This window comes from Tiliqua scincoides, chromosome 2 (assembly GCF_035046505.1).
Source record: "Tiliqua scincoides isolate rTilSci1 chromosome 2, rTilSci1.hap2, whole genome shotgun sequence".
Classification (NCBI taxonomy): domain Eukaryota; kingdom Metazoa; phylum Chordata; class Lepidosauria; order Squamata; family Scincidae; genus Tiliqua; species Tiliqua scincoides.
Window position 1 is genome coordinate 168,247,044 of NC_089822.1, and position 18,208 is coordinate 168,265,251.

General features: G+C 45.3%; 1 protein-coding gene across 1 annotated transcript in view; it reads left to right on the top strand.

The window, feature by feature from the left end:
- Positions 1-264: 264 nt before the first annotated feature.
- The window catches only part of LOC136638876 (C-type lectin domain family 4 member M-like), a 53,357-nt gene continuing 35,413 nt past the window's right edge, over positions 265-18,208 (top strand). The window contains exons 1-5 of the mRNA XM_066612905.1: positions 265-280; positions 1,941-2,051; positions 5,767-5,856; positions 8,142-8,264; positions 9,120-9,287. Of these exons, the coding sequence (XP_066469002.1) occupies positions 265-280; positions 1,941-2,051; positions 5,767-5,856; positions 8,142-8,264; positions 9,120-9,287 (508 nt within the window). The remainder of the gene's footprint in view (positions 281-1,940; positions 2,052-5,766; positions 5,857-8,141; positions 8,265-9,119; positions 9,288-18,208) is intronic.

The following is an 18,208-nucleotide window of genomic DNA, read 5'->3' on the forward strand; positions in this document are numbered from 1 at the left end:
CTACTTCTTAGTTGACTGTTATAGTATGTAATAAGACCAGTAAGTTTTTACTCTTTGAACTGCTTCTCTGAGAGATGTGTTGTCATCCCCAGGATAGTCAATGTGAGGTGAGCTGTTTGCCATTAACACCACAGCAGTATTCAGGAACTGCATCTTTTTCACCCTCTATCGTGAACTCCAGTGAGTGTACATGGGCAGACTTCCAACCTTCATTTTATTGCTTGTGTGACATAGTTGGGCTTCATGGTGTGTAGGGCAGGGGCAATGTCGAGCGCTGGATGTAGGTATCTCAGATTGGATCTCCCTACAGCTATTGTCCTCCAAGGATCTGCCAGGGATGAGGTCAACTGACCCTTAGATCTTATAAAACCCATGTCTCTAAGCCAGTCCAACAGTGTAGGAAGAAAAAAATGTGCCAGCTGTAACATTTGTTTCTGCTACCAGCCTGCTGTGAATGAAGGAAGTCCATGTCTGTCAGGCAATGTGAGGGGTCCACCCAAGTAGTGTGGGGCCTACCAAAGGTCACCATGACTAGGGTCTCCTCTGGAGCTCCTTAGTGGGCCACCAGGGAAATGGACCTAAGGTTGTTCCATTCATGTGTGAGGTATGTTTGCTCTACTAGATCAGCGCCTGGATCTGTGGAGATGATCTTCTTTGTCCACTTTCATACTCTGCTAAACCATGTTGTGCAATCAAGCACAAGATCTCCCAGCCAATACTGGGAAATCCAGAAGTGTGAGTAGATGAGTTGTTCATTTTTGCATTGATGCATTGGCAACTCCTTGATATAAAAGGCATCAGATGAAGTGGGCTCCAGTACTTGAAGGCTTATGCCACCTTAAATCTGTTACTCCTTAATGGGCCACAGGACTCCTTTTTTGCATTTGTTATAAAAGGCAAATACTTTTACTGTACCTCAGGAATTGGTACAAAATCTGTCTGCAAGTTCATTGTAGAGAAACTGAAGAAATGGAAGTTTTCTATGCCAATTGTGACCACTCAGAGGAAGGTGAATTGTCATTGGAAGGGCAGAACCATACACCTGGGACTAGAGGTATGGCATGTAGGGTGAGGAAAGAATGACTTTCTGCATAAGCCACTGTCAAAGTTGACCGGAATAGCTTGGAAAGCAAAAAGGCAGTGAAGGAAGGATTCAGAAGTAAGCCCCATTGACTCCATTGGGACTTACATCCAGGTAACTGTGGGTAGGATTGCAGCTTTACAGAAGTATACCTCACTGAGCTTACTCCAACATAAATGTGTATAGGATTCCCTCCTTGGGGATTCAGTTACATAAGAGCCCTGCTTTTGGCCTGGGTCAATGAGTTTTTCTGTGATGGAAGATGGGTTTCTTGATGGAATTTTGAAATATAAATTGTTACTGTTTGCTAAATACCTTTTGTGTAGCCGGGTACATAAACATATGCACAAAATACTCAAAATTTGCTTTCTTCTTGCTTTAAATTTAAATTAAATTGCTTTAAATTAAATTCAGCCCTAGACAAAGAAACTCATTAATGTTTTATTATCTCTGTTTTCAGATGTTAACATCTATAATTGTTGGCAATGATTAATATACTGTGACGAAAAAGAGGACTCAAATCCTATTTGGATAATGTTTGATTTAATACCTTCATATAATTTTGTTTACTAGAGGATTGCAGCTACATGAAATCCATACTAGTTACAGAACAAATACAACCTTAATACGTATATTGTTCTCCTATACAAACCAAGTGTTTCCTCTGTAGTAGGAATTCCTGTCTCTGAAATACACTGATGTCAATTTAAGCTATAGTTCAAACATAAGTACTAGACTGCACTTTCTCTCTCTTCCACCTTTCGCTCCTTTTCAACTGCTGGTCCTTATTTTATTCCTGAAGTTGAACCACTGCTGCAATGAAATGTGTTATAAAATGTGAGTATTCTTCCTTGCACAGGTCATCGTATCCCCAAATTAATCCAAGAGAAGGGTGTCCTTGTCTGCTGTGCCATCCTGAGCATTGGCTTTGTGCTTGTCATAGCCCTTCTTGCTCACAGCCTCATGAATGGTAGGTCAGAAGAAACTCAATTTTTATGAAAGGGAAAAGGATGTTAGAGCCCAATGTTGTGCTTGGCGGCACGGCTCCGTGCCGCAATACAGTCGCAAACGTGCCGTAAGGCATTTCTCTCATGGTTAGGTAGAACAGCGAGAGAAACACTGGAAACAGTGACAGTGGCATCACTAGGGGGGTGCGGGCTGCACTGGGTGACGCGCCAGGGGGTGATGCACCCTGGGGATGATGCAATAAAATCATGACGTTAGGAGCTACTGCATCGTGCCATACACCGTTGGATGTGGAATGACCGGCGGAACACAATGCAAAAAACCCTGTTGAGATAGCTCCTTTCGTTTAAAAGTTATGGCCAAAAAACCGGATGGGAAAAATGCACGGAGCCCTATGGAAAGTGAAAGTGAGCCGTATCGCATGTTTACTCGTGAGTAGTCATACTTGCCATAGTCCTTTGAAAAGGGCAGGCTGAGAGGACTCCAAGGACGTTAGAATGGTCTTGTTCCAATGAATGCAGCCCCCAAAAAACACCCGAGAAGGAGGTTCCCCCTCCCAGCTGCGAGTGTATTCAGCTCTATGGGAAGGGAAAGGAAGCCACGTGGCTGCGTTTTCTTGCGAGTAGGCGACCTTGCCTTGCTCTGTTGAAAAGGGCAGGCTGAGAGGACTCCACTCAGAATGGTCGTGATCCAATGAATGTAGCCCCCAAAAACACCCAGGAGGAGGTCCCTCCCCCCCAGCTGCGAGTGTATGGAGCCCTATGGGAAGAGAAGCAGCCTCATGGTTGCGTTTACTCACAAGTAGGCAGACGTGTCTTGGCTGTGATCAGGCCAGGCAAAGGGGAATGTGAGGACACCAGAATGGTCCCGATCAGATGGAACTGGAGCGCAACAAAAGCCCCAGAAGGCAGCCTCCCCCCCTCCACTAGAAAGGACCAACAAAGAGGCTTGAACTGGTAAGGGGAATGTTTTCTATTTTGCACTTGCAAAGTTTCCCTCGCTGCCCAATCCTACCCACACTTTCCTGGGAGTAAGCCCCATTGACTCTAATGGGACTTACTTCTGAGTAGACAGGCATAGGATTGGGCTCTCAGACTTGTAAAGCCAGATGGGTCTTTGTATTGATATGCTTGAAATAGAAGGACTTTAAACTGGGCACTGGGGAGGGCTGGAAATCTCATTGATTCTTTTTGGGGAGTGTTATTGCAGGCAGGCTACAGAGAAAACTCACTTGATGGAACAGGACTGGCTCCCCCTTATTTAATTATTTCTTTCATTTAAATTTAACTATTTATAATTATTTATTTTAATTTGCTTGATGATGTCACTTCTGGCCATGACATCACTTCAATGGGTCCTGGACTGATTGTCATTCTAAAAAGTGGGTCCAGGTGCTAAAAGTATGAGAACTGCTGCAATAAGGTGTTAGTAAGTTGACACAGGTGTGTGTGTGACCCTACAAGTTTTCAAAATCACTAAAATCAGAGTCTGGAGGAATAATACCATCATGTTATATATCAATCAATGCGTAATTTCATGCAGAATGCAATGAAACAAACCACATTGAAAGATCTGTGTTCTATCAAAAGGTACAGCCAAAAAACCAGTGGAGGTGGGGCGATGGTGCATCATCACGCCCACCATCTGGGGTGTTGCCCCGCCCACTGCACGGGGTGACGCGCAGGCCTCCCGCACCGGGTGACGCAAATCCTAGTGACGCCACTGGCTACACCTACAGTCACTAGAAAAATTTAGTGAAAGAAGCTATTTGCTGCTTTTTGTAAAGCTGTTAATTCAAGATTGGGAGTGCCTTCTAAGGGAGGCTAAGCGTAAATGCTCTCCTTCTTATTTCGTAATTAAATTTCCCACTAAATTTTCTTTACCCATTTATTTTTATGTACTGACAGTTCCCAAGTTGAGGCATGCTTATATGATTGCACAATGTAATGCTTTACCAACTGCACAAATGAACGTTTTCAAAGGATCCCTCCTATGAAACCCACCTTCTATGTGGTTTTAAACTCTGGTTTTAAGATTTTAGATAAATAGGTGTATGACTTATGTGCTGATCAACCTAACGAACTTGAACTTGCCATCAAAAACTCTTTGGATGTATTCCATGGGTATAAGCTTGCCTGCATCTCTAGCAGATAGATTGATTATGAGCTGTCAATTTGGAGAGCATCCAGAACATTTAGCAAAGATTTATTGCTTTTACCATATTTGAATTGCATTTTTGTAAACTCAAAATGTCTAACGAATTCTGGAAGGCTGGATTTTTCCTCTTTGTTAATGCATGTTTAATATGAATTATGACTTTATACAGTGTTGTTGAGAACCTAGAACCATGATGGCTATGAAACTACGTATTTATATCTTTATTTTTATGATATGTGCATGAGGAGGCAGAAATGTTTGATCTTGGAACTGAAAAACTCTTCTTATGTCTAGATTCATCGATGTCCACACATATGAACCTGATGAATGCTCAGTTGTCACAGAAGTTCCTTAATGGTAAATTCTTCCAGTATTATATTTGAAAGGCAAAAATCCTTGCAACTAGTTCTAGTGTGCTGACGTAAGCTGACGTAAGTGGAACAATTTTGCAGTTAGATTTTCACATATTTGAAGTGTGTAGCAAAGTGCCCATAAAGTGACTGGTAACACATATTGATAATCTTGGAAAGGTCACATGCAAGTGTGCAACTATGGGGAAGGTCCCAGGGGCTTGACAAGAAATGGGTCTGACTGTGTAGTAGACATTCCTGGTTGGCATCCTTCAGTCTCAGAAGACTATGGTGTCACGCTCTGAATGGTGGTTCTGGAACAGTGTCCTCTCCAGTGCGCGAAGCCTGGGTAAAGTAGGTGTGGAGGATAGGCTGTTACCCATGCAGCAAATCCTCCCTCTCCACGTCGCTGAAAAGGTCCAATGGAAAGGCAAAGGCCAATACGGTTGGTTCCAGCGGCGTCGCAGGAGTTGCCAGAACGTGACTGTGTTCAGCCATGAACTGCCTTAGGGACTCCGGCTCCGGATTTTGCCTCGAGGTTGACTCCTGAAGCCTTTTCCCTAACTGGATGTAGCCACAAGGCAGTGGAGGTTTGGGATCAGAGTTTTCCTTCTCTTAGATGAGCTGCCTTCCCTGGCTGACGAGTCCCATCTACCCGGTGGCTGTTTAGTTGCCTCTTACGACAAGTACAGCCAAACTGAGGGCCTATTCTTATCCCCAGCCCCCAGGGGATAGTAGACATTACAAGGACTAATTCAGTCATAAGGTGTTGAGGAGGCACTACTGTACTTATTTAAGCAGGAATAAGGAAATCAATAAAAGCAGCCCTCAGTGGGTCATTCCAAGAGGATCTGCTTTAAGAGCCCTTTGCTGAATTATAATCTGGGGTATGTAACATTTCTAAACAGCACCATCTCATGCATAACTTCTCAGAAGTAAGTATCACTGTATTCAGTGGAACTTACTTCCTAATAAATGTCTTTAGGATTGCAGCTTGACATCATAAAAAGATGTGGGCACAATACACAGGGGCATTCTTGGGGCCATGCACATTAAAATTAATGAGAGGAGTGCTAGATTACTAATGCTGTGCTCCTGGGCCACTCTTTTCAGTTGGGTTTGCTTAGGAGACCTTCTCATTTGATTATGCTGTATGTGACTCTGAGTTGACCTGAGTTGACTCTGAGTTGACCCTCCACCTGCTGTCTGCAGTGTCAAAGGAAGTGTCTGACACCAGTTTGAAGACTGAGTTGATCCAAGCAGAGTCCAGGAAAGAGCTCTTGCATGTCCAGAAATCTGTAGGTAAGAGGCAGTCCATTGTCTGGTAAGAAGCAGAAAGTAATTTGGTGATGCCTTGCTCAGAACAAGCTTGGACACACCCCAGGCAATGATTTCTCTTTATTATAAAATATATAAATTATATATATTATAATTATAAAATATCAAATGATAATTGATTTATATTTTTACTTAGGTGCCAGTGCCTTGTTACCACACTTGCTTTGTAACTCATGGAAGTGCACCCACATTGTACTGAAACTTGTTCTAGGGACCTTTGATCATTGGCTCATGGTGTGTTCCAAAAGAAGATCAGAATGCAAGAGTTCAAGAGATTTAAGGAGGAGATAGGAGTAATAAGTAACTGACAATGGCAATATTACTCATTGAGGGATACATTACAGTTAACTTTCAAACTTTGGGGAGGCTAACAGCAATGCGAGAGCCAGCTGTAGCTTGGTTCACAATAATGTAGAGTTTCTCCACAGGATTACTGTGGCCTCTTAGATGTTCTCTCCCCTAGCTTGCACTTTCTAATGAGGGAGGTTGTCCCCTGTTGTTCATTCCTCTCACTTGATGCCTCAAGCCTCTGAGAAGGGGCTGAGACAGAGGCGTTGCTAGAGGGGGGGCGGTGCACTAAGTTTTGCAGAGAGCCTCCCTGCAGCGTGCAAGCAGCCCCTCCCCCTCCCTTTGGGAGCCATTTGCCTCTGTTTCCCCCACCCCCACCCACATGGCTCCGAAGGGGAGAGGAGGAGCTGCTTGCACGCTGCAGGGAGGCTCTCTGCAAAACATAGCGCACCCCCCCTCTAGCGACACCTCTGGGCTGAGACGATGTCCTTTCTTGCTTAAGCCCTTTCTGAATAAAGCAAACTGGACCTAAGGAGGCCTGGAGGCAGATCTCCAGTCTCCCACTCAACCTCAGTAAAAGATAAATGAGGGGAGTGGAAAAGGAAGAACTGTCACTCTGCATAGAAAGCAGGAAGATATGATAGGGAGAAGGGACCCATGGCCAAGATTATCTCTCCTTAGTCTTGCTAAGTTGGTTTCTCCAAGAGTTAGGAGGCATGGAGGTTGCAAAAAGGATCTCAAGTCCAGGTGGCCAGGTAGCCAAGAATTACCCAAGAGCAGTTACCAAATTGGATGCCTGTGAACCAAATTCATGCTTGAGAGATTTATGTGAAGTGGGGTGACTTATTGGGGAAGGCAAACAATGTTAATAAGGTGCTTGGAGCAGGAGAACTACTTATTGTGTTCTTGAGAATAAGAGTGGCTGTGCTGCTTTGGGGAGTGGCTTTCTTGCTATCTAGTGAAAATAGATAAAAGGCAGGAGGAAGGGGAACAGTTGGATATCAGATGGGTGAAAGGCATCAAGCTGCATTGGATGTTGCCGGCAGAGTGGAAGTAAAATAACACTTCCAGGAACCTCACCCTCACACCAAGGTTTTCAGCATGATGAGCCTTGGGTGACATGAGGAACAATGTGGAATTCTCTGGTCAGGCTTTTTACCCTTGACTGGACTCACTCCTGCATTTCCTTTGTCCCCAGCAATACACTGCTCCTGGGGTTGGTCCATTGACTAAACCAGACACAAATAATTGTCTTAAAACTGGAGAAATGGCAGGTGTCTCTAGTCTGTTGAAAGGAGATTGATTGCTGCATCCTTTCTGAAATTTAAGATTCAGGATGATTTTGGTGTTGGTCAAAGACCTCAGAAATGTGAGTCCATCATTCCATTGTTGCCCTAAAGGGCCTTGTTTTTCCTCTAGTGCTGGGATGTCTGAATGTTTGTTCAGTATCCTGCCGGTTCAGGTAGGCTTCTTAAGACAAATGCTGTCACTTTGGGAAATTTCCACAAGGTTTCTCACAACAAGGAGAGGAAAGGGGAAAAAAGATGTCCTTTAAAATTAGTCTTGGGCTCCGTGTATTCCTAGCATGAACTCTGGCCATGAGTCCCTAGCAGTGACCTTTGATAAAAAGACACATGTCTGGATCATTACAGTGCAATTGGGGTTCTGGGTCACAGCCCTTAGAAAAGGGAGCATTCTCCACAGTGTGTTTGCAGTATCTGGAGTCATCCTCCTGCTCTTGGTGGAAATGAGGAACAGGCAGTGGGATTAATCCCAGTTAAGGCCAGGAAAGTTCACATGATTACACATGAAGCACCATTCTTGTGCAACCCCTAAAACATGAGTGAGGATACAGACTTGTTTAAAGGACAGATGGAATATCTCAGTCAACTGTTTGGATGGGTATCCTGAGGTATTGCTATGAAGTTCACCTGCTGATTGTCATTTTTTTTGTTCCTTAGGTGGTCTGATGGCAAAACAGAACTTGACTTCTGTGCTAGAAGAACTGGCTGAGCTGAAAAGAGAGAATAGAAAAATGACCAAATACGTGGTCCAGGTGCTAGGAGAATTATATAACCTCACAGGTGAGGGGCTACATGCATAGCCACCATTCAGGTTCCTGTAATGGCATATAAAGACCAGTGAACAGGACAGGAAGCTATGGGTTTGAATGCACTGTGCCTCACAGACCTCTCTGTTCACTGTTTCCCCTGGGAAAAAAAGGAGTGTAATAGAAATCCTGGGTTTTTTTTTAACCAACTTTGTTCTCCAGCAGAGCTGGTGAGAATTGCGGAGGTTTGGAGGAATCCTTCTCAGCAGTTCAGTACAGACAACAAGTAGTAATTCAGAAAATGCAAAATTATCTGAGAGCTGGTGAAGCATAGTGACTAAAAACACTGAACTCTGAATCAGAACTTCCCCAGTTTGAATTTTGCCTCTACCCTGAATTTGGTGAACTGAGCCTCTCTCTCTCAGTCTCAGCTTCTCAGCTGCTAATTGGTGATAATTACTGGGTTATTGTAAGTCTTTTGTCAAGCCAATAAATCTGAAGCACTTGGCACACTCAGAAAGTGCCATATAAATGTGAAGTGTTATCATTAAACCCCAGAGTATATGACCTCTGAAAAGACTTGTGTGTTTGACTGGTTGGAAATGGATTGTGCTTTACCCACACAACACAGAGTTATTTGAAATGTACAAAAGGCACATGCATCAGTTGTACGAATTAAGAGCAGCTGTAATAGTGGTGCTGGGCCCAGCTCAGATGCCTGAACTCATTAAGACAGGCAGACTTGTTCCCAAGTGCATGAACACATATTAAATGTGAAGGAGATGCATGAGGAATGGGAGGCATGTATAAGTCAGCTGCTGGGAAGGCTAATCTGAGGCATTGCTGTGAAGTTCCTTTGCTTATTCTGATGTCATTTTTGGTTCCTGAGGTGCTCTGATGGCAACTGGGAACTTGACTTCTGTGCTAGAAGAGCTGGCTGAGCTGACCAAAGAGAACAGGAGACTTGTCCTAGAAGAACTGGCTGAGCTGAAAAGAGGGAATGGGAGAATTGCCAGTGATGTAGTCCAGGTGCAAAACAAGTTGCATAACCTTGCAGGTGAGGGCCATTCAGTTCCCTACAAGAAGAGCAGCAAATGGAGACAGCAGGTTTTCAATGTTCAGAACTTGGGCGTGTTGGGTGTGATCGTGGATGCACACTCAGTTCATGTAGGACAACAATGTGGCTTAATAATAGTTGGGGGCTCCACCTGAAGCCTTCAAGATGATTTTAATTAGCTGTTTCTGCTGCTGGTTGTTTGCTTACTTATTTTGTGTGCAAATTTTTATAAACTGTTTTTCCATGATTTCTACATTTTAAAGCACTATAAAAGCACTTTAAATAAATACAAAATGAACCAATTGTGTGCCCACCTAGAACATGCCCCAGAAATATTTATACCATACAGGAGTTCTTCAGCAGATTAACAAATGTGGAAAGAGTTTTCTAGACAGCTTGAAGACGAGGAAGTTGGGAAATAACAGTTCAAATGGACTATATAATAAATGATAAAGATAGTGACTACATTTTAGGTGTGAGCATTCAATATGTGGAGAAAAAAGACTCAGAATGTCTTTTTAAATTCAGGCTGTGGTCCTGTCAGCACGTTCCTGGGAATAAGCCCCATTGAACATAATGAGACTTACATCTGTGTAGACACACAAAGGATCGTGCTGTCCAGTTATTTATGGTATAGATACCATTCAGTTAATTCAGAAATTTGTTCATTTTTACTGGGGGGGACGACCACAAGGAGCTTACCAGTAATGTGGCAAGCTGCCTCCCCCCCCCTGAAAACCTCACTATGTCTAAAAGGAGCAACAGAGGCCAAACTGCAGTCAACTATAACTCAGGGAATAATGGTCATGAAGTGCCCCACCATGGTTCCTGACTCCATCTTGGGACTCTTGCAGATTTCTTCTGCCTCAGCTGTCCCTACAACTGGAAGCGTTTTGAGAGAAACTGCTATTTCTTTTCAACATTGAGTAGAACCTGGACATTTGCCAAGCAGTCTTGTGAGGCTGAAGGGGCTCACCTGGTTATAATTGACAACAGGGCAGAACAGGTCAGTGTGTGTTCTCTTCCCCCTTAGTTTTGCTCTGTGCCAGAGGCATGTGTTGACTACTGGAGATATAATAATGTGATCATGTGAGAGGGCCTTATCTTGAAGGAAACATTTGTTCTATTAAGTACACGATTGGACTGTGTAGCAGCTCTCCAGGGTCTCAGGTGGGAGTCATATTTGTCTCCTCAATTGCTCCTCCATCCTTGCTAACTGGAAATGCCAGGGATGGGACCTCAGGCCGCCTGCATGCAGGGAAGGTGCTCTGCCACTGAGCTATGGCCTTCCCCAGGACCAAATATCGGGCAGCCCAATCCTGAGCTGCCCGGGGCACCCAGCCTTGGCAGCACCGAGAATGGCTGCCGCCAGATCCTGCATGCCCCGGGCTACTGCGGGAGGCACCTCAGGAGAAGGGGACTTTTGTCCCTTTCCCCCAGGTAAGGTAAGCAGCCCCGCAATGGGACTACTCACTTTACTGCCAACCAAAAGGTTGGTAGTAAAGTGAAGGTGCTCTTGTAGGGTGCTGAGCCCTTCATGAGCACCTTGGATCCTGTGGAGCAGAGCACAGTGGACCTGCCTCCCTCCCTCCCACCAGAACGCCCCCTCACTCTGGCACGCCTGCAGCCCGCCCCCTCCCCCATGTCAAGCCTCCGTGTCATGCCCCCCGCCCTCTCTCCACCCCCTCCTTGGAATGCCTCCTCCCCACCCCCGCCCTTACTTACTGTGCTGTAGCTCAGCGGTCCAGGACACCGCCAAGCCATGGAGATGGGCGACCACCCCGCGCTAGCCCAGCACCAGCTGGCACTGGGCTAGCACAGGTGGGAGCCCGGCAGTGAGGCTCGCAAACGTGCCTTATGGCACATTTGCGACAGTCCGCCGCAGCACAGAACCGCAGCATGGAGCTCAGACCCTCAGGAGCTCTAAGTCAGTCCAAGACTGCCTGTGCTGCTCTCCTCTTCCTTCCAGCCTCTCCGCCTTTCTCTCTCTGGCTTGGAAAAGGGAGAGGGGGTGGAAGAAGAAGGGTTGGAGAATCTCTAGGCCATCACTTTCCTTTCCTCTATGCTTTCTCTAGAGCAAGGGTGTCCGAACATTTTGGCAGGAGGGCCACATCATCTTTCTGACACTGTGTCAGGGGCCGGGAAATAAAAGAATTAATTTACATTTCATATTTGAATAAATTTATATAAGTTTTATATAAATGAACATATTAGAGATGGACCTTATATGAATGAATGAAGGTCTGGCAATTGCTCAGGGCCTATAAAAGACCCTGCACAAAGCAAGGCTGGCCTTTGCTTCGCTACCACTGCTGCATCACAGACGTGAAACAGCAAGCAGTGGAGGGAGCTCTTGTCCCACAACTCAGAGGTAAAACAGTTGCCCTCTTGCTGAGAGCAGTTGTGTCAGGCCAGCACAGGTTCCAGCAAGTCTCCGGAGAGCCAGAGGCTCATTAGAGACTGGGGTCTCCCTGTGGGCTGGATTGGGAGTCCCTTAGGGCTGCAAGTGGCCCATGGGCCGGGGTTTGGGCACCCCTACTCTAGAGGAAAAAACAAAACTTTTGTAAGAAACAAAATTTACAAACAGGCATCCCAAGAGCTTATTTTTTTTCTGAATACTGTTTTATATGGATGTTTTGATTGCTTTTGTTAATTTTAGTATTGCTAGAGACTCTGGATTCTTTTGGGGAAAAGCCAGCTGTTTAAATAAAACAAATGTGTGATCTTCTCTGTTTTCCCATCTAGAATTTTTTGGCAGGACAACTGGTCAAAGACCAAGTGGCTTGGATAGGGCTGAGTGATACAGTCACTGAAGGCAAGTGGGTCTGGGTGGACGGCACTCCCTTGTCTTTATCGTAAGTAATCCTCCATTGTGGGGTTTTCTTTTCCACAGCAGAACTGTATCTCAGAGCCCATTTATGTGAGTCTGTTAGCAAGATTTGTGTACTGAATAACTGCAGAGATTCTCAAAATGCCTTTTGGACAACCAGATTTCAGAACCGTGGCACTTTGTGAAACATCTAAGAAGGCAGCCTTCTAAAGTTCACTTTATTTCAAAGCAAGTAGTGTCGCAGTCCACCCATGATTCTTGTAGCATCAAGCAGTCCAATCCTGAGCTTCCCAGAGTGTGGGACTGCCGTGGCAGTGAAAACGGCTGCTGTGGCAGCCAGCACACTCCATACAGCTGCCGCTGCCTCCTCAGGAGAAGGAAACATTCTCTTCCCCCAAGGAAAGGAATGGGGCTACTTGAGGGGGCTACTAGATTCTATGGCAGTTCTGGAGCTGCTGCAGAATTGGAGAGCTCCATGTCGGGCCGCAGGGCCGATGCAGAACTCAGAACTGAGCTCTACCGGTCCTGCCCTCCTCCCTCCCTGCTCCTTCCCCTGGCACGACTCCTCCCCACCCCATAACACCGCCTCCCCCACACCCCCTCCTACCACTCTGCTGCCCAGTGGTTCGGGTGACTGCCAAGCGGCAGAGCACCGGTTTCCACTGGTGCTGTTCTAGGTGTGGTGCAGGGCTGGTGCTGAGGGCTCACAAACATGTTTTACGGCATGTTTGTGACAGTGCGTGCTGGCAGTGAGCTGACGCACACTGTTTAGGATTGGGCTCAAGATTTCAGAATCGTGACCAGGATGTCCAATTCAAATTATAAGCCAATGTTGCAATACACATTATTGTTCACTGAAAAATATCCATTCTTTTAATGTAGCTTCATCAAATTTGTTCTACCATAATTACATTGTAAAACTGGAAAAATTAGGAATTGTGTTTAAACATTTATAAAATAACAGCCCAACCCAATGTGGCACCTCCTGCATCCCACAGGGGAGTTTTGGCCTCTGGAGGTGACCTCGGGGCAAGCCCCTGCCAACCCAGTGGGTTTTCCCTTCAAGGGATGAGTACAGGGGAATAGGACAGGGGTTTAGGAGAGAGTGAGATGTGGCGTATAGAAGCAGAGGCAGACTGTGCACTAGAAGTACTCGTATCTTGTGCAATCAGGGTCTTACGCTGAATCAGATGAGGTAGCTGATCTACCTGGTGGAAAGTCTATGCTTCTTGTTTCCACCTATACTCTACCTCTATATTGCTATATGAAAAAGAAGCAATCATTAAATGCCAAAAACCTTCAGTGGTCTCTCCTCCAGGGAAACCAGAACTCAAGTACACACACCTGCACCTTCTTATTGCCCACGGAAGTGGGAAATGTGCCACAGTACAATGCATGTGATACTTGCTGTTCTGTTCTAAATTGTTTTCTTACTATGGTAATTCCTGTACTGAACTTCACCTTTCACTGCTACCATCAGATTCTGGCGCAGAGGAGAACCCAACAATAGTGGAGCGGGAGGTGAAGACTGTGCTACGCTCCGGTTTGATGGGCAGTGGAATGATGCAACCTGCTCTACTAGTGACTTCTGGATCTGTGAAAAGACATGCTAGTCAATCTCCTGTCTACACGGCAATTCTTCTCAAGCCCTTGAAAGCCGCTGCGTCTCTGCCTGGGTGCTACTGCAGGTTGTAGAGTTCATTGACTGTCGTCACAAACTCCAATCAGGCATTCTCCTCCACTTCCTCCAAGGCTGATTCACTTTGAATGATGTTGAAGCAAACTTATGCAAATTTACTCGTGAGTTTCTTCTGAAGTGCAGCGACTGCAAGATTCTGCTTTGACCTTCGTTACAGTGCACCTACGGTTTCCACTGCGTATGCCTGTCTCTTAAGGTGCAAGCAGCACAGAAAGTGAACTGTTATTATTATTATTAAGAATATTTCTATAGCAGTTTTCAACAAGTGTAGTTCACAAAACTACTTTTACATAATTCGCCAGAGTATGTGCTAGAATGCATCTGAGAAAATCTGTGCTTGGGGGTGATCAGGCTCATGCTTGTGTAGATCCACGTTCAGAGCCCCTGGGTGAGTGCACATATCTGTGAGAGCGATTAGTAGCCTCCACATGTATGTTGGTGATTCTTGGGGCCTCTTTTTCATCCTTTTTCATGCCACATGCCCAATATAGAAAGTGATGCACTCAAGTGCGAACCCACAGAGACCTCAAGAGCAGCAGCTGCACGTGCATCTTTCCCCACCTCAGCCCTTGTTGCACTTGAGATATATTAATAGCAACTTCGTTAACCAAGGGATTATTTTTAATCAATAGTGCCCAATAAGTTTGCCATCTAAATATAGTTTGGTTTAATCCAGTGGCTCTCAAACTGGTGGGTCGCGACTCACCAACTTGTGTAAAGTTTCCCCCTTCCCTTTCAGGGTTAGGGGAAGTGAGAAGGTAATGATGCAATCCCCAGGATTGCATCATTAAGGGGGCGAGAGGATGCTTTAACTTATGATGGGCTTCAGCAAGCAGCAGGAGTTGTGGGGAGCCCCACACAGCCCTTTGCAGGGCTCCCTAAGACTTAGAATGTTGACAAATAGTGCGTAAACCACTTCCGGTTTCATGTTGCAACCAGGAGGTGGTTTTTACGCACTGTTTGTCAACATTCTAAACTTTGGGGAGCCCTGAGACGTGTTGCGCGGGGCTCCCTGCAACTCCTGTTGCTTGCTGAAACCCACTGTAAGTTAATGCACCCCTTTAACAATGGGATCCTGGGGATCACATCAATACCTTGGTCTCTTCCCCGCAAAGACTTACTTAAGGAGTAAAACTCTCCCTAAGTTTGAAAACCACTGGTTTATTTGAAATATGTCAAGCAACTGGGGGCCCAATCCTATCCAACTTTCCAGCACGAGGGCCCGAGGTAAGGGAACAAATGTTCCCATACCTTGAGGAAGCCTCCGCCTCCCCAATACAGGAAGCAGTGTATACCCCATAGGTACAGCAGCACCGGCACTGGAAAATTGGATAGGATTGGGCCCTGGGTTGTCACCTCTAGGAAGCAATTCCTAGAGGGCTTTCTTCCCCCCCACATGATGGAATTTTTGAAATTCTTGGAGGTCCTGTTAAATTCTCCAGAATTTCTTTCAGTAGCCGACTGAAGATTGATGCTGATTCCTGGAGACTCCAGGTAAAACTTGGAGGGTTGGCATCCCTCCTCCAAGAACCGGTGAGCTTGCAAGAGCCTAGCCAGGACTGACCTGGGAGCTGCTGTATGAATCAAGAAGTGCAGAAAAGTGTAGAATTAACATTGCTTCTCGGTAGACTTCTTGGACTTCATGACCAACATAGGCACGCCTGTCTTCCTCTCCCCTCCTTACTGGCTCTTCAAGCTTCCCTCATTAAAAACAAAACCAAAAATCAAACCTGTGGCAATTTCCTTCTGCCTCCAAATCCTCCAGAGGCGGCAACTGGAAAAGAAAGAAAATGGAAAAGGTACAGATGTTCTCTTACATGGAAGTGCAGAGATGTGGCAATGGGGCTCAGACCCCTCCAGCTGTCACTGAATATGTCAGAACCACACCTCCTGGAAGAAAACAAAAAACAAAAGTAGGACTGACACTAGCACACACCATTGTCATTGTGTTACCATACTACTCTAAAAGGAAGTTGGATGTTCCACATTAATAAATGTAATAGTTTAAGCATGAGGAAGAAACTGGTGGGATAATGGTTTTATGATGATGTCATGATAACTGCCCCACACCGCCCTATAAAGCAGGGGTCTCCAAACCCCGGCCCGGGGGCTAGATGCGGCCCGGAGATGCGGACAGAGAGCTTCTGTCCAGCCCGCAGCCAGCCTCTGATCCCCTGAAAGCCTCTGGCCCAGTTGACCAAACACAACCAGAGTTGTGCTTGTGAGGTGGGGAATGGAGGTCCATTTAAGCGTGTGCGCTTTATTTCTTGGGCTGTGTTGGTGCTTTGAGAAATCTTGGACATTTGAGCCCATTCATTCATTCATTCATCTTGCATCCCTAACGTATTTATTTAAATTTTACATTTAATTTTTTTCCCGGCCCTCGACACTGTGCCAGATATTTGATGTGGCCCTTTGGCTGAAAAGTTTAGAGACCCCTGCTATAAAGAATAAGTGAACAAGATGCAACAATCCCATTCTAAACGCCCTAAAGGGAAAGATCCCCAGTTTCTGTGATCTTCATAGTTCTTTTTCTCTCTTCCCCTTCACTTGCCTTCAGCTTTCCACTATCAAAACCTAGCAAAGATTTCTAAGTTCAGTTAGTTATTGAATAAAAGAGTTGGAAGATATAAAACAACCCAAGTAAATGGATGCATTTTTGTATAAAGGGGTATACAGAGCCTGGGTCTTCTGGATGTAGCAATATAGAGTCCCTAAGACTTTTGCTGGTACCATTGCTTGTAAACAAAGCAAGATTTTAATGGGAGGCCAAAGAGTGTCTCCATGAGTCAGCTTTGCAATGTTGAATTATTTCCATGTTGTAATTAAACATCACTAAGGTCCCAATCTTATCCCCTGCCATAGTATAGCTTGCATTTGTGCCAACAGAGCACATGCTGCATGCATGTGCCAATAGAAGGCCAATGAGAAGTAAGTAAAAACTACTTGGTAGGCCATCTGGGTGCCGTCAGATGCACAGCAGCTGTTTAGCTAGCATATGTCTGAACATAGGGAGGGAGAAGAGGAGGCTGGAAAATGGGGGATAGGATCGGGCAGGCACTTTTACCACCAAGATATAACCCTTCCACTCCTTGCCCTCTGCCCTCCCCCTCTCCACCTGAAGCTCCTAGTAACCTCCCGCTCTCATCTCATGACCCACTATCACCACCAATTTGCCTGGGTTGGCACAGGCCAGATTCTGTGGCATTGGGCCTCTGGCCATTTGCGCCATTGGCCCCAGAGTGCCTGATGGAAGTGCACCTTTGTGCTGTCATAAATAGATTTATGGCAGCTGGTTGCAAGATCCGCTGCCATAAAAAGGGGGGGGTAGGATTGGGCCATAATTTCAGCAAACAATGCTTCTTCAAGAAAGACTGCAGTGTGATCCATTCTTCTTCACTTGATTCCTCAAGTGATCCAAATATTATTTCTTCCCTCCCAGGACACACATTCACATTACAAAGAGAAGCTTCTGACCAACAGAGAGAAGGGATGATGGGCCACAATTTGGTGCCCATCGAGAATTGCAGACCTGCGCATAAAAACAAATGTGGACTTTCTGGCAGTTGAAGATCCCAACTAGAGGGAAATTTATCATTAATTCTTTTGTGTCATGTCTGCATGGCTACAGTAGGCCCCAATTAATTAGCACTGACATTAGTGGCAGTTTTCTGAATACAATGGCTCTTGAGATTTAACTATACTGTACATACTTGGCCATTGTGTTTGCTGGACCTGCAGGCATGAACCCGAGCAAAGTTCTTTGAGTATTTGCATATTGGCACTCAAGCAACCCTATTAAAAGAAGGAACTAAAACAAGAGGCTAATTTATCTGATTACATCAGTGAAATACTAAGAGTGAGTGGAGAGAAATGGAAGAGCACATTGCTCCTGATTAAAATTCACCCAGACATGAGAAATGGCTGAGAAGAAGATGTATCGAAAGTGGTTGCCACTTCCTCAACTGCCAGCTTCCAGTCCAGCAATACAGGAGACAGGTATTATGGTCAGAATGGTCTGAACTGGGGAGAGGGAAATAGAAGTGGAATCATGTGGGCCATGCATATTTATTGCATGTAGAACATCTGGACTGCCCTCCCTTGAATGAATGTATGAGTATCAGAGTGACCCTGTCATAGTAACAGTAGTGCTTTTTTTAGAGTCCTGTAGCACTTTCATGTGTAACACATTTATTGTACTCAGAAGAATACCTGTGTTTGCAGGTAGAAGTAAAGCCGACGAAGAATCTTGTGGCATCTTAACCCATTCCTGCCTAGCCCACAGGTGTACACATTTGATCCTTGTTGCGTATATGCAATGTAGGGGAGAAAGGGCTGAAAGATAGGGCAAACCTTTGATGATCTATTTACTTTAGCAGTAGTTTTTAGGAA